Here is a 16,987-nt window from a genome sequence, read left to right as displayed (position 1 = left end):
ATGTCCAAAGTATGAGAGATGAAACTTAGCCATCCTGACCTCCGAGGAGCACTCTGGCTGCACTTCTTCCAAAACAGATCTATTGGTTCTTTTGGTAGTCCATGGCACTTTTAGTATTCTCCTCTAACACCACAACTCAAAGGCATCAATTTTTCTACAGTCTTCCTTATTCACTGTCCAGCTTTCGCATCCATAAGAGGCTATTGAAAATACCATGGCTTGGGTCAGGCGCACCTTAGTCCTCAAGCTGACGTCTCTGCTCTTCAACACTTTAAAAAGTCCCTGTGCAGCAGATTTGCCCAATGCAATACGTCGTCTAATCTCTTGACTACTGCCTTTCTAGTCTGACTTAATTTGGAAGCTCCATTAAAATTTGAGATGTCAGTTGCATAACTTCCAGTATTATAGCAACATGCAAGCCACCACAGTACAATGAACTGACAGTGGGTGGTGGTCCTGGTTTGTAGTAACTCTTTATTTTGCTTTCTAGTGCATTGTCAATTAAAGATGTTACAGATATCTTTACCCATCCTTTTTGGCTTTTATTTTGGGTCTTGGTAGACCAAAATTTGTAATTTTAATGCATGTGAATTAATTTTTTTTAAGCTAGGTGATTTTTGTGTAATATTTAAGAAATTCCTTTCCACTCTTGAGGTCTTGAAGACACTCCTAAAGTATCTTCTAAAACTGTTAGGTTTTTGTCTCTGATACTAAGTTTTTAAGGTTTTCCGAAAATTGATTTCCAGCTATGGGTAAAATAGGAATCCAATTTCATTTATTTCCCATCGTTGTTGTTAAGTGCCATTGAATTGGTTCTTACTCATAGTGACCCTCTATAAGGGTTTCCAAGGAGTGACTGGTGGGTTTGATCCACCAGCCTTCTGGTTAGCAGTCCATTTCTTATTTTGTAACAGGCACCACACCAGGACTCTGTTCCTAATTCTCCTAGCACTGTTCATTGAAAAGTTCATCCTTTATATGCTGATTTGCAGTCCCACCTTGATCTTAGATGTCTTGAGTCCCAAATGAATCGGTCTTTATCATGTTGTTGTTGTTAAGTGCTGACCCATATCAACCGTGTATAGGGTTTCTGAGGAGTAGATGGTGAACTTGAACTCCACCGACCTTGTAGTGCAAATCAGCCTTGCAGATTAAAATAAGTGTTGTTATTAGGTATTGGGTAAATCTTCCCACCTTGTTCTTGGGTCTTGGGACCTGTCTTGGCCGTTCTTTGCTTTTGGAATTCCATATAAATTATAGAATCATTGTGACAGATTCTATTACATTTAATTGGGATTACACTTTATCTCTAATAAGACTATTTGAGAGCAGATTAACAATAGTAAATCTTCCAAACCATGGTGATGTGGCATGTTTCTCCATTTATTTAGATCTTCTTTAACAACTCAGTAAAGCTTAAACGTTATCTCCATAGAAGTCCTGCATATTTTATGTTTGCTATAGACCTGAGTACTTCACATATTTGATATAATTATAAATGATATCTTTTTTAAAAAATTCATTTTCTGTTTATTACTGTTAAGATGCAATTGATTTAAGAATAATTTCCAACAACTTTGTAATTCTCTTTATAAATTCACCTGGATTTTCTATTTACATAGATACCTTCTGGAAATAATGAGAGGTGGTGGTGGTGGTGATGTGCCGTGGAGTTGGTTCCAACTCAGAGCGACCCTGTACAGGGTTTCCGAGGTTGTAAATGTTTACAGGAGCAGATTGCCTCCTCTTTCTCCCGCAGAACAACTGGTAGTTTCGAACAGTTGAGATAGCATGGTATAAAAAGTATATTGACTGTGAAGTAACATTGATTGGCTGGTCTGAGTCTAGCCCTGCTACTTAACAATTGTGAATCCTTGAACAGTTTACTCAATCTCTTGTGCCTTAGATCTATCAACTATAAAATAAGGCTAATGGGAGTACCTATCTCCTCGGGTGGTTGTGAGAATTGTCAGTAAATGTAAAGTGCTCGTTAGCTGTTGAGCAGGTTTCAACTCATTGCCACTCTATATACAATGACACTGCCTGGCCCTGCACCATCCTAATTGTTACGTTTGACCTCATTGTTGCTGCCACTGTGTCCATACACCTCACTGGGGTCTCCCTTTTTTTTTGCTGACCCTACACTTTACCAAGCATAATGCTCTTCTTCAGAGACTGGTCCCTCCTCATAACATGTCCCATCCTCACTTCTAAAGAGCATTCGCCATACTTACTTCTAAAGAACATTCTAGCTGAATTTCCCAGACAGATTTGTTTTTTTTTCTGATAGTACATGGTACTTTCAGTGTTATTCACCTACACTTTAATTCCAGTGCATCAGTTCTTCTATTGTTTTCCTTATTCATTGTCCAACTCTCACATGCATATGAGGCAATTGAAAATACCATAGCTTAGTAAATATAAGTGTATGCTGTTATTTCTATTATAGGCTACTAACCACACGATCGGACTCTTGGTCTGGTGCTATATGATAAGCACAGACCGCTAACCCCAAGGTCAGCAGTTCAAACCCACCAGCCACTCCTCGGAAACCCTATACAGGGTCGTTGTGAGTCAGAACTGACTTGACAGTAGTTCACAACAGCAGTAAACAACATCAACCACAAGGTCAGATGTTTAAAATCACCAGCCACTCTGCAGGAGAAAAATGAGACAGCTCCTGTTAAGATTTACAATCTTGAAAACTCGAAAGGAGTTCTGCTCTGCCTCGTTGTTGTTGTTAAGTGCTGTGAGTCATTTCCAACTCATAGCAACCCTGTATAGGGTTTCTGAGGAGCGGATGGTGAATTTGAACCACCAACGTTGCTGATCTTGTGGATGAATCTTTATCCTACAGCACCACACCATTGACTAGATGGCAGTGGGTTTGGCTATAAATTGTTTCCAATGCTATACCCTTTATTTTGCATCTTACTGCACTAGAACTTTCAAGTACAGTATCAAACAAAAGTCGAAGTATCTGGAATCCCTGCCCTTCCTGATCTGAAAGAGAAAACTTTCAATAATTCACCATTAGACATTCTGTTTGCTAGTTTAAGATTACCATTATTAGACTGAGGAATGTTCATTATTTTCCTAGATGGCGAATATATTTTATCATGGTAATATGCTGAATTTTGTCACATGCTTTTTCTGAAGTATCATGATTTTCTCCTATTCTGTCAATGGGATTCATTACATTTATAATTTTATAATGATATACTGAGCTTACATTTCTAGGATATTATGTGTGTTGTAAAATGATTGAATCTCAAATCTGCAGTGGCTGTGGTTGCCTAGAACCAGCTAGCTGCACACTAAAGTAAAAAAGCAAAGAGGTCTAATGGAGCCCAAGAGCAGCAAATGTGCTTTTAACCCAACCTTTACGTGCTTAGAGCATGTAGTGATACCAAATACCTAGATGGGAAAGGATTCTTGGTGTTCCCAAGATTCTAGTTACTTACAGGAGGCTTATAGTGTCTCAGCCTGCAGAACTGTGCTCTGGCCATGTTCATGCTTCGGTAGAACACTTTAAGAGCTTTAGCAAGTTCTCCATCGTTGTTGACTTGCTGAGCACACATTCTGTTAATCTCTTTGACTGATGGCACTTGTGCTGCCATCCCATTTATCTTCAAGGTATTAGAAGACTTATGGGCTGTGGTAGAAAGGAAAGGTAATACTTACTCATCTGTGTTAAATTTATTCAAGGATCTGGGTGTTTGTTTTGGTGGCATGACAGGACATCAGTATTATCAGGCACAATTTGGATCCATTCAAAGAAATAATACAAGACAAATTTTATACTTTTTGTTTAAATAAGATATGAACTTATTAAAATGCTCATTTCTTAGAAGGCAAACACGCATCTCAAATGTAGGAGTTCATGGGTAAGCTAAACAACCAAGACTTGAAGCCTCTCACCTTGTTGACCAGAACTAGTTTTCACCAGGGATTCTTTGAGAAACACATTTTCTTCTCTTAGGACTCTGTTGATGTTTCTGAGCAGTTCTGTCTCCTGTTCTAACTTGAGCAACTTCAGATAAAGTTCTGATATCTGACTTGACATAGTCTACCAAAAAAAAAAAAAAAAAAAATCAGTTTTGCTAGATTATATACATATTATTTGAGACTCGCATCTTTTGCTGCCACATACAAACTAGATTTGAAAGTAGGGGTGGTGGTGAGCAGGGCTTAAGACCGTCAGGATATGCAAAAGTAAATCTAGAAAACTTTTGTTAAGGAGAAGAAACATTGATGATCCCCATCATCATCTGATGTCATCTACTCACCCCATGACATCCAATTTAATGTTGGATAAGGGTTGTCACAGTGAAACACCAGACTTACGCTTTAGTAGAATTAAAACAGTTTTAATGAAGAAACAAAAACATTTCACAAAGTGGGAAACATTCACTGACATTTATGCAAAGTACTGAAATTATCAGGGAGAGCTGTGAGAGTTCTAAAAAGTGTAGCAAACAAAGGGTTTGTGCTTGTAGGCACATAGGAGAGGAAGCATGGGAAAAGTACAGTTTTTTGTCAGACTACATGCTTAGTCCTGGTATGGCCCTGTGGGCCAATGCGTCAGACTACAAGGTTGTTTGAACTGCAAGGTCAGTGGTTCAAGCTCACCAGCTGCTCCTTGAAAACCCTGTGGGTCAAGAATTGACTCGATGGCCCTTAACAACAAGCTCACCAGCTGCTCCTTGAAAAACGCTGTGGGTCAAGAATTGACTCGATGGCACTTAACAACAACGAACAAGCTTAAACATTTATTAACATCATGTGGTGCAGTGAGTTGCTTGGTATGGCTCTTCTAGCTATGGTCTTGTAACTCCCACCAAATGACTGAGTTGTTGTAAAGTGCCCCCGAATCAGTTTCGACTCATAGCGACCCTGTATAGGATGGTTGGTGTCAGGATTGGTAAAAAGTATGGAGGATGGAGACATAACTGACTTTTGCATCATAGGAATCAGCCTCTGGCTGTTGATCTTCACCTTCCTCCTCATCTAGTGAAGTTAGAGTAGGTCAGACACTATCCATGTGCCTTTTTACACGTCAGTATGCTTGGTGTGGCACAGTGGGATAAAGCACTGAACTGCAAGGTCGATTTGAACCACAAGGTAGGTGGTTTAAACTCACCACCTGCTCTTTGGAAACCCTGAGTTGGAGGGTTGCTATGAGTTGCTATGAGTTGGAGCCGACTCAAGTGCACTTAACAACAACAAAGCCTATTTGATACATCCTGAGAGTTGTTTAACAAAGCCTTCTGCCAGGGGCTAATTTTCTACTACAGCTGTCTCTTGTTTTTATCAAGCTTAGCCTCTGCCTTAGTTACACATTTACAAAGAGCTAGTAGCATAGTGGTAACGAATCGGGCTGCTAACCTCATGGTCAGCAGTAGGAAACTACCAGCAGTTCTGCTGGAGAAAGATGAGGCTTTCTGCTCCCGTAAAGATTTACAGCCTCGGCAAACCTGTACAGGGTCGCTATGGGTCAGAACCGACTCCACGGCACATCACCATCACCACCACCACCGCAGTAAAAACACAGTAGAAAATCCCAGTAAGTGAAATTTGATTTGGGAGTCAGGATATTGCACCCAAGACTTGGATATTTACCTATCTCAGAGTTACGAAAACTTTTACAAGTTTCCTCATAACATTATCAATTCCAATACTATTTCCTATCTTCCAATGTTCTTGAAGCATTCTTTTAGACCAAGCTGAGTCTAAAGAGGCACTTTTAACAATTTCTTACCAAGACAAAAATCAAAACTCTGACCCTTAGTTAAACTTTGACAAAAAGATTGAATTGTCTTTTCAGCAAAATCAGACATTTCTAGGTCATAATGCAGTTTGATTGAAATAGTGTTTTAATTCATCCCTGAAATAAAAACAGACCCACTGCTACTGAGTGAATTCTGACTCCTATGCCCCCACTAGTAGAGAGTAGGACTCCTAGCGTTTCTGAGGCCATAAATCTTTATGGGAGTAGACCGCCTTGTCTTGCTCCCATGGAGCAGCTGGTGAATTCAAACGATCAAACTTTTGGTTAGCAGCCTGATGCTTAGCCCACTGCACTACCAGGGCCCTTTAATTTCAGCCTGAAGTCACCCATTTTGGGCTAGCAGCTCAGTTTTATAATTCACAGTATACACACCTGGCCTGTACCCAGCCCAGTGGAAGTTTTCTTGGTGTCCACCATGATGTGGCCTTCGCCTGTGACCATGAGGCCCTGTGGAAAGTAGTTGAGTTCGGCACAGCCTTCTGTAATGAGGGGGAGTCACCAGGAAGTAAAGAAACTTCAGTATTGAGTGCAGAGATTAGACCACATAATCACATACTTGATTAGAACCCAAAAGTATGACTCCTGGCCAGTGCTTTAAAGACCCTGATTGCTTCCCTCCTCTAACTCCTCTGTAGCCCTAACCATACTAGCATCTTTCCGGATGAAGAATGTGCCATGCAAATAAGTAAACATGGTACCTTGAAGGCCCCATAAATCAACAATGAGAGCATTTGTCTGTAAATAATTCAGAAATTCCTGAGATGCATTTAAGGCTGTAAATTGTACAGTTTCTTCAATTTGGGGGTGCACAATTTTCCATATAGGCTTGGTATATAAAGTGTTTGGAAGATCATAAATTCTGTACCTGAAAAAAGCACACCAGACATATATTAAAACCAGGCAGGGCACATATGTGAAGCAAAGGATCAGATGAGCCAAAGAGTTGCAACCCACATATCAATTGATAAAACAAATGACCTAGAATGGATTCTTTTGATTGACTCCACAGCCAATCTCAGTGGTCTACATAGGTATAACCCTTACATGAATCACTTGAAATGTCTAACAACAACAACAAAGATTTAAAAATAAATACGGCTGCGAACCTTAAGGTCAGCAGTTCGAAACTACCAGCTGCACCGCGGGAGAAAGATGAGGCTTTCTACTCCCGTAAAGATTTACACCCTCGGAAACCCTATACAGGGTCGCTATGGGTCGGAACCGACTCGATGGCACATAACAACAACAACAACAACAACTTCTGCTTAAGGTCTAAAAGTAGTTTTCACTTTCCATGTGAAGTTCTTTGGGTTTTGTCCTTCAAATTCACCCTTTCTTTACTCCTTTCTTTCTCAATATCTTTTCAGCCAAATTAGTTTAAGCATATCTGGTGGTTTTGTCATATGGTAATTGTTGTTAAGTGCTGTCGACTTGATTCCAACCCATAGTGACCTTGTATAGGGTTTCCAAGGAGCAGCTGGTGAGCTTGAACCACCGACCTTGCAGTTTAAATGGCTTTGCAGTTTGTTGCATTAACCCACAGTGCCACATGGTAATACAGACCTTTTATTTCCAATTCAAAACAAAAGCATAACGTAACTACTTAGATACAGTTTTACTGGATATTCTTTATGATCATTGAAATTTCTGACTCCGCTGCTTCCATCACTTTGAGAGGCTCAGCACACACTGATGACAGTACGGAATGGAAGGATATGTGTGGCTTCTCTATTAAGCAGATGGGGAAAATAGCGATTTTGCGGTTGAGGAAACAGAGAATACTTAAGAAAATTTCATGATAAGCTTCTTTTAAAACTTGAAGGACTGCTCCCTCTGCCCCTGTAGACCATGAGGTAAGTGGTTGTGTGAAGCAGTGTTGCAGGGAGGTTGGTACCCAATCTGGATGCCCCGCTTTGCATCTTCTTTCAGCCACTTGACACCAAGGCACCGGACAATGTGAATCTTGAAATCAATCCTCTTGCCCAGCAACTCCAAAGGGTCAAGCACTACATCCTCCTCACCACGTGCTCTATAACAGAAGAGGTGGATAGAGATCACAGGTTTCCTTGGACTAGTTAAGTCAGGATCATGATTGAAGGGAATTAAATAGACCCTTAGTGCTGTAGGATAAACACTGGACTGCATGGTCAGTTTGAACCGCAAGGTAGGCGGTTCAAACATACCAGCCGCTCCTTGGAAAACCTATACAGGGTCCCTATGAGTCAGAACCAATTCAACGGCATGAAACAACAATCCCCAATGGCAGGATAGGTTATATTGCCAGTTGATGAATGTACTCGTTCATTCACTCAAAAAACAGTGAGAACCCACTCTGCAGGTACTTCAAGGTAAGATATGTGCTCCTATCTCAAAGAGCTCACAGCCAGAAGGAGACAGGAAAATAAACAGCTTCATGCAATAAATGGAATTATGGTGTGGCACTGTAGGATAAGCACTGGATTGCTAATCACAAGGTGGGCAGTTCAAACCCCCCAGCAACTCCTTAGAGACCCTATTATACAGATTTTAACTTTGTGTGTGTCCCACTTGGACTAGGAACAGGGACAAGGGAGATACCTACTGTCCAGTTGCTGAGCAGGGGATTATGTGGATATGCAACGTGGCCTCTTCCAGTCCCTCATAGTTCAGAAACTCCACTTGCTCCTTGAACTTCATGCAGTAGGCAAGTGATTGGAGCCAGATGTGAGCCGATCCCAAGTACACAACCTCAGCAGGGTCCCAGAAAGGGTCCACTTCTTGAGCCACATGGCTGTCTCCTCCATTTAGAAAGCACTGGTAAAGTTCCTCCATTAGGAATTTTCTATTAATAAACTTGGCCTTTGACCATATCCACACCTAGAAACATAGAGGTAGATCACCAAAATTTCATTTCATCTGCAACTCGTTTGTTATTTTTTCCCCAGGATTTTTGATGCCCAAAGCTACATAATACTCTCATAAAATTTAGTTTTGTTGAGGACCTTCAAGTACATTCACTACTGAATTCATGACTTCAGCCTTGTTGGAGTCCAGGAAATGACTTAAAGAAGATGATGAAGAATTTATCAATCAGATCCTCTCAAGAGAAATGAAGATTTTTAGGGTTGTGGTAGGCAAAATAATAGACCCCCAAAAGTCAATGTCTTGACCCCCAAAGTCTGTGAATATGTTACACATGGGAAAAGAGAAATAAGATGGAATTACAGGGCAATATGGTTACGAATCGGGCTGTGAATCGCAAGGTCAGCAGTTTGAAACTACCAGCTGCTCCGCGGGAGAAAGATGAGGTTTTCTGCTCCTGTTAAGATGTACAGCCTCGGAAACCCTGTACAGGGTCGCTATGAGTCGGAACCGACTCCATGGCACATAACAACAACAACAACAATGACAGAGTAGGCAGATGTGCTGAGCAAAGCCACTGCAACAAGGACATGGGAGACCCTGAACTTGGGTGGAGGGGTTGATTGAGTGATGGCTAGAAGAAGAATCTGAACAGGAGCAGCACAAGAGAAAAAAAACAGATAGGTAGTCAGCTGGCCTGGAACAGCTCAGTCATTTTGAACATTTGCTGGCAGCTGCTGATACAGTGGCCCAAAGGGGCAGGTCATGGCAGAAGATTTGCAGTTTTTTTGTGGTTTTACCTTATTCCCTGTACCCTCAAAAACAGTGGCCCATGCCACCTCTCCTGCTCAGCCTCTGCCCTACTTAAGGTAGGGCACTGGGCATACTGTCCCCATGTCTGGACGTGTATGAACCTGCCCCGAACTATGCTACACAAACAGCAGTGAACTTTGTTCACACTTCCAGTCTCTATCACACCTACCAGGAGATAGGAGGTGAGTACCTGAGAACATTCCAACACACAATCATCAATTAAGTATAAATACAATGAAACCACACTGTCTCAGAGACAACAGAAAAACTTAGCTTACATGAAGAAACAAGGCAGTGCCTCAAACAAGTAACCAAAATACAGTCAGAAAATATAATACCAGAAATGGCATCAGAACTATTTGATGAGGAATTAAAAAGCATGATATTTAGGTACCTTCAAGAAAAACACAGACAAAACTTTAGAAGAGTTCAGTTTAACACTATAAGAACACACTGAAAATGTAAATGAAAAAAATGGATACCATACAAAAGCAGCAATTAGAAAGCCAGAAGATTAATACTAAGACTTCAGAAATAGAAAATATATTGAAAGGGCAAAGAAATAGAATTAGATTAATGGAAGGTCAAACTACTGACCTTGAAGATAAATCTCTCAATATTCATCTGCTAGAGGAACAATTTGTAAAAAGAGCAACAGCAGCAACAAAAAATCTGAAGTAAGCCAAAGATTTATGTAGGACACAACCATCAGCCGCACCTCGGAAACCCTCTACAGGTATGCATAGGAACCAATTCAATGGCATTTAACAGCAACAACAAGAAGAATGGAGTTCTGGTGTGGCACTGTAGGATAAATACTGGACTGCAAGGTCAGTTTGAACTTCAAGGTCAGCAGTTCAAACCCACCACCTTTCTCTGGAAGGGACACAATATGGGTCTTCAGTCATTAGTGTCTAATGCATCAAATCTGTTCTTGAGATGGTCTCAAAATTCAGGTGGGAAATATTCAAAGTCATATTGTGACTCTTGTGGACTTGTTTTAATTTTCTTAAGCTTCAGTCTGAATTTGCATATAAGCAATTGTTTCACAGTCTACCTCTGATGTTGTGTTTCTCCACCTTGTTTACCCACAGATGTATTCAATTTGATTCCTGTGTATTCCATCTGGAGAGGTCCACGTGCATGGTTGGTGGTAAACGCCATGGAGTTTGTTTCTGTGGAGTTTGTTTTGACTCATAGCAACCCTGTATAGGGTTTCTGAGGCTTTAAATGTTTTGTAGGAGCAGAAAGTCTCATCTTTCTCCTGCGGAGCAGATAGTGGACTTGAATTGCGGATCTTGTGGTTCATAATCCAGTGCTTGTCCTATGCCTTTAATGTTGTTTATGAAAGGTATTTGCAACGAATAAATGTTATTGGTCTTGCAAAATTCTGCCATGCAATCTCCAGCATTGTTTTTATTGCCAGTGCCATATTTTCCAATTTCTGATCATTCCTCTTGGTTTCTAACTTTTGCATTTCAATCACCAGTAATTATCAACGCATCTTGATTGTATGTTTGATCAGCTTCAAACTGAAGAAGTTGATAAGATTCTTCAGTTTCATCATCACTGACTTTAGTGATTAGTGCGTACATTTATATAATAGTGGTATTAACTGGTCTTCCTTGTAGGTGTATGGATATTATCCTATCTCAGACAGCATCGTACTTTAAGATAGATTTTGAAATGTTTTTTTTGAATGTGATGCCTTTCTGCCTCAATTTGACGTTCCTAGTTGTGGGTTAATGCACTGGACTTCAAAGTCATTTGCACAGCCAGGTTGGTGGTTCAAGCTCACTATCTGTTCCTTGGAAACCCAATACTGTGTCACTATGGGTTGAAACTGACTTGATGGCATTTTTTGGGGGAGTCCTGGTGTGGTACTGTGTGTTAATGTGCTGGATTGCAAAGCCGATTTGAGCCACAAGGTCAGCAGCTCAAGCTCACCAGCTGCTTCTTGGAAACCCTATACAGGGTTACTATGGGTCGGAACCGACTCGACGGCACTTCACAACAACAGCATGATTGTTGGATTCAAAATCGCCAATACCAGTCTGTTTCTGTTCCTTAATGCCTAGGATACCAATCTTTATTTGTTCTATTTCATTTTCGTCAACTTCCAATTTTCCTCTAGATTCATATTTCATACACTCCATGTTTTGATTATTACTGGATGTTTAGAGCTGCTTATCCTTATCTTGAGTCGTGTCCCATCAGTAAATGAAGATTGCAAAAGCTTTGCTCCATTCACCTTGTTACGGTCAATTCTACTTTGAGGAGGCAACTCTTCCCAGTTGTATTTTGAGTGCCTTACATCCTGAGGGGGCTCATCTCCCGGCATTATAGCTGACAATGTTTCAAGCTATTTATAGTGTTTTCATCATCTGGCACTATGTCTGATAATATTCCAAAGCTATTGATAAGATATTCACTGGTGAATCATTCGAAATAGTCTGTCTCATTCCTAGTCTGTCAGTCTGGACGCTCCACTGAAAATTGTCTACCATGGGTGATCCTGCTACTATCAGTGGCACAGTTTCCAGCATCACAGCAACATGCAAGCCACCACAGTATGACAGACCGACAGACAAGTGGTGGTTTCTTCATGTAAAATATCCTTATATTTGTTTTGTAGTCCTGCTATAACAAATAACCATACAACTTTCTTATCTTACAGTTCTGGGCTAAAAACAAGGTGTTGTCAGAGTTGCCTTCTTTTCTGAAAGTTCTATGGGAGAAAATGTTTTCTTGCCTTTTCCAGCCTCTAGAGCAGAGACGGGGAACGCCCTGCTCATGGACCATATAAGCCCTGAGGAATCCTTTGATCTGGCCCTGCCAAAACCACGGTTCTAGCCATCAGGTTGTTGTAGTTAAGTGCCTTCTGACCAGCTGGTAGAAAGATGAGGCTTTCTGCTCCTGTAAAGATTTATAGCCTTGGAAACCCTATAAGAGGTCGCTATGAGTTGGATCCGACAGCATGGCACACAACCACCACCAAGGTTACATGGAGTGCCAACATAGAAAGGGCTCCCTTGATTACCCTCTCTACCATGACCTGTGGAAAGGGCATATTCATTGGATGAATATTGTGGTCACCTTAAAGCCATTTCAACATTGCTTCCAAAAGCAGCAGATTATCTGCTTCCTCTAGAGTGACTCATTGAGTATTTAGAAAGGGAAAGGGTCAATACTCAGGGTAAATAGATCTTACTCTGAGCTCTGATAGTATTGTTGTTGTTGTTGTCTCTTGCGGACCGTGTAAGACTAGTCAGAGGTTCGAGGCCCTATAGGGCCGAGTGTAACAAATGAGGCCACTGGCAGTTAATAGCAAATTGTCTTTCATCTTAATATTTAGTTATATGTATTAAATTAATACACGGAGCCTTTGATAATCCACAGATAAATGTGATATTTTCCTAAAGCCGAGACTAAAGGTTGCAAGGTTAAGCCTTTCTCCAAAGGATTAACTAAAAATATCTTAGCTACTTCTTGGTTCTTTGTCCTATAGACAAAAAAACTATCCTCCCTAATCCTTTTCCAGGTGCAGCTTTTGTCCTTACCTTTCACCTTCCCCCACCTGACCTCAGGGGCTATAGATATGTTAATTGGGCCTGAGAATCCAAGTTGCTGGCCTGGGATTCGAACTAGCAAAGTACGATGTAAAGTAGCTGTACCTTGCCTAAGTCCCTCCCAGTTTGGTGTGAAGCTCCTCCCCTAAATAAAGCAGAGGCCTGGGCCTCCCCAGGTGTGCATTACTGGTTGGAAGGCATGCAGTAACGATTGCAGTGCATTACGGGTTGGAAGGCATGCAGTAAAGATTGCAGGGCAGTGAGTTGCTGCCTGCAGAGGCCATGATGCCTGTAGTCCCAAGCCTGCCCACCAGTGATGTATCCACCCTGGCTTTGGGGTGCCTCATTGTCTCCCTTCTTCTGTTTGTCTGTGTATTCTTTCGCTATCCCTATCGCCGCTGGATCTCCCCTCCTTGTGAACCAAACACTCGTGAACAACATAACTATGTCGAGGTCAGACCCCGACAGTTGTCAGGTGCCATCGAGTCGGAACTGACTCATAGAGACCCCATGCACAGCAGAACGAAACAATGTCCGATCCTGGGCCAACCTCACTACCGCTGCCACACTTGAGTCCATCAATGATGCCACTTGGCTGATCCATCTCGTTGGGGGTCTTCCTCTTTTTCTCTGACCCTCCACCTTACCCAGCATGACATCCTTCTCCAACGATTGTTTCCTCCGGACAACATGTCCAAAGTAGGAGAGACAAAGCTTAGCCATCCTGCCCTCCAAGGAGCACTCTGGCTGCACTTCTTCCAAAACAGATCTATTGGTTCTTTTGGCAGTCCATGGCACTTTCAGTATTCTCCTCCAACACCACAATTCAAAGGCATCAATTCTTCTACGATCTTCCTTATTCACCCAGCTTGCCATTCCCTCTGGGCTAACTTTTCATGTAAATAGATGTAGTATTACCATTTGTGACAGACATAGGGAGTTGTGGAAAATACTCTTCCATGTTGACCTTGTATAAGGTTCCAAGGAGCAGCTGGTGGGTTTGAACTGCAAGATCGGCAGTTCAAGCTCACCAGCTGCTCCTCGGAAACCCTATACAGGGTCGCTATGTGTCAGAACAGACTCTATGGCACTTCACAACAACAAATGTTCCAAGGAGCAGCTGGTGGGTTTGAACTGCCAACTTTGTGGTTCACAGTCCAGTGCTGACCCTACAGTGCCACACCAGAAGTCCATTAAGGACTGTTGTTGTTAAGTGCCGTTGAGTTGGTTCCGACTCATAGTGACCCTGTATAGTTTCTGAGAAGCAGCTGGTGGGTTTGAATCACCGACAAGGTCGTACAGTGCTTCATTCTATAGCGCCAATCTGGTAGCGTAGTGGTTACAAATCAGGCTGCTAACCTCAGGGTCAGCAGTTCGAAACTACCAGCGGTTCCGCGGAAGAAAGATGAGACTTTCTGCTCCCGTAAAGATTTACAGCCTTGGAAACCCTGTACAAGATACAGGGTCGCTATGAGTCGGAACCGATTCCACGGCACATAACAACAATATGTCAGAACTCCTGAAACATATTTTAGTTGTTAATAGGGTTTCCGAGGAGCAGCTGGTGAACTTGAACCGCTGAACTTGCAGTTCAAACAAACGGCTTTGCAGTGTGGCGCATTAACCCACAGCGCCACACCAGGACTCGTATATGTAAAGAAAAATTTTTTATCTTTTGCAGAGTCCCAGGTCTTCAGCAGAAGAAAGAGTCCCTCCCACATACCTACTATATTGGGAGCAGACCACACCCCCAAGGAAGCAGCCCTTTAATTTATTGGCTGCTCATAGCTGTTCATCAGTATTAACTATGTCTGTATTAGGTTTCATCACCATGGGAATAAGCACATCCCAACTGCTAAACCTCTGGAATTCCTGTTGACGCAGAAATCTAACCATTATAGTTCACCCTTACCAACTCAAAACCTATAAACTATATACATAACCGCTAAATAAAGGAAATTGTAAATTTATACTTGTACCTAACATGATATAAGGACTATGGAGGGGTGTAACATGTTGGAAAAGTTGAATATTTGGGATATCTTTAACCTCCAACTCATAGGGATCAGCCTTATGCTGATTTTTCTAAAAGAAATTATCTATGCAAAGATTACCCACCAAAAGGTGATGTGTGTCTTCACCTGGGGGCCACTGTTCTTCATTAATTAGCCTTTTCTTTTATTGTTGTTGATTCTGGTTTAGTTGTTGATTTCTAACTTAGGAGATCCCATATGTTACAGGGAGCATGGTGGCTCTGTAGGATAAGTTCTAGACTGTGAACCACAGTCTGATGGTTTGAGCCTACTAGTTGCTCCTCAGGAGAAAGATAAAGTTTTTTGGTCTCGCAAAGACCTACAGTCTTGGAAACCCTATACAGGTCACTATGGGTCAGAACCAACTTGATGGCACTTAACAACAATATGTGTTGCAGAGTAGAACTGCTTCCGTAGAGTTTTCTTGGATGTGACATTTATGGAGGCAGACTTGTTTCTTCTGTGGTCCCACTGGGTGGGTTGGAAACACCAAACTTATCACTCAGGGACCTTTATCCTTTTCTTTTAGTCTTCGAAATCACATCCTCACAAAGTGTTCTCTACTGGAAGTCACTATCAACTTTTCAAAGGCCTCCTAAGGAAGGTGGGACTTCACTTGAAGGAAGGGAAATCTAACTGGTACTAATCTTATTTTTTAAAGGTAAAAATGAAGAATCTTAAAGATCAGTAAGGGTAAGCTGGACCTGAAGGAACAAAAACAACACAGAAAAGCCAGCATAAAACAAGCACACAGACCCCTTAAAAGAGATGCCAGTGTGGAACAAGTAGAAGCAGTCCTATCAGATGTCTTATCTGTGCCCTAATAGATTGCTATGAGTCTGAACTGATTCCACAGTTCTTGACAGCAACAACAACAACAATGGGGTTGCTAGATTGAAGGACAGTATAGATAACATATATATACTGGCTACTGGATGTCCCACACAACATGGCTCAACAATAACATGTGAAAACACAGTTTGGAGTTCTATTTCTGGTCATGGCAGTCTGGGTTACTCAAGTAATCTGCTAAAAACAGTAAAAAAATGCTGAATAAGATTTGTTTTTTTTAAAGTCACCTTAAAATATAATATAAAAGAATAAAAAGTAGAATAACATGGGGGAGTCTTAAAAACTTAAAAAATTTCCTTAAAAACAAGGTCTGAAAAGACAATGAGGCACTGCCAACCCAAATTCTGAAGAAATCCTGAATTCAGAATGGAATATGGAATGTGAGATCAATTAAGCAGCTTCTGCCCTGAGGGATTTGTGGGAACAGACCAAGAACACACATAACATGCAGATGTAACATCCAGGGTTCCACTAAGAAGGCCTTTAGGGTACAGCATAGACATTCAGGCCTGAGTTTCCCAAGGTGGGGGTCTCCCCAGAGACCCTCCCCCCAACACCACACTGGGACCTCTGCCAGTGAGATGGTCAGAATGAGATGAGCCAGCATCAGACATGCCCTTTCCCTCCAACCCCAGGAGACACAGAGAGAGCAACCTTGGCACCTGGCACAGGAGGAGAGGAAAAGGAAAGGAAAAGATCTCTGAGACATTTGGCTCAGAGCTGGCCCTTTCTCACATTTACTCCCTGTGCTTCTTGGCCTAGGAAGCCAGTTCAATTCAGCTGTGAAGATGGTGGCCCTTAAATACCTGGCAAACCCAAATGTAATCTTGGGGAGTGGGTGCATGTAAGTTCAATTTTTATAATATAGCTTGAACATATGAAGGGGGCTTTAAAGAGTTAATGGAAATTTTCCAATTTTTTTTTTTTAAGTTTTTATTGTGAATTATGTGGGTTTGCATGGGAGAACATTGGTTTTACATTCATCCTATCGTATTTCGTTTCATTGCACGATTACAATCCCTTCCATGCATCATCAAATAATCAAATAACACCACAGGCCTGACCCCACCACCACCACCACCACCGCC

The 16,987-nt window shown here is 41.5% G+C and overlaps 1 protein-coding gene across 1 annotated transcript in view; it reads right to left on the bottom strand.

Annotated features, from left to right (window-relative positions):
- The window catches only part of KIF28P, a 204,065-nt gene that overhangs the window by 11,833 nt on the left and 175,245 nt on the right, over positions 1-16,987 (bottom strand). The window contains exons 19-24 of the mRNA XM_006871283.1: positions 8,373-8,647; positions 7,686-7,820; positions 6,490-6,656; positions 6,164-6,270; positions 3,908-4,069; positions 3,465-3,629 (exon numbers count right to left, since the gene is read on the bottom strand). Coding sequence (XP_006871345.1) covers positions 3,465-3,629; positions 3,908-4,069; positions 6,164-6,270; positions 6,490-6,656; positions 7,686-7,820; positions 8,373-8,647 — 1,011 coding nt within the window. The remainder of the gene's footprint in view (positions 1-3,464; positions 3,630-3,907; positions 4,070-6,163; positions 6,271-6,489; positions 6,657-7,685; positions 7,821-8,372; positions 8,648-16,987) is intronic.

The sequence above is a fragment of the Chrysochloris asiatica genome, unplaced genomic scaffold (genome assembly GCF_000296735.1).
Source record: "Chrysochloris asiatica unplaced genomic scaffold, ChrAsi1.0 scaffold00165, whole genome shotgun sequence".
In the NCBI taxonomy this organism is placed as follows: domain Eukaryota; kingdom Metazoa; phylum Chordata; class Mammalia; order Afrosoricida; family Chrysochloridae; genus Chrysochloris; species Chrysochloris asiatica.
This window is presented reverse-complemented; position numbering and strand designations above follow the sequence as displayed.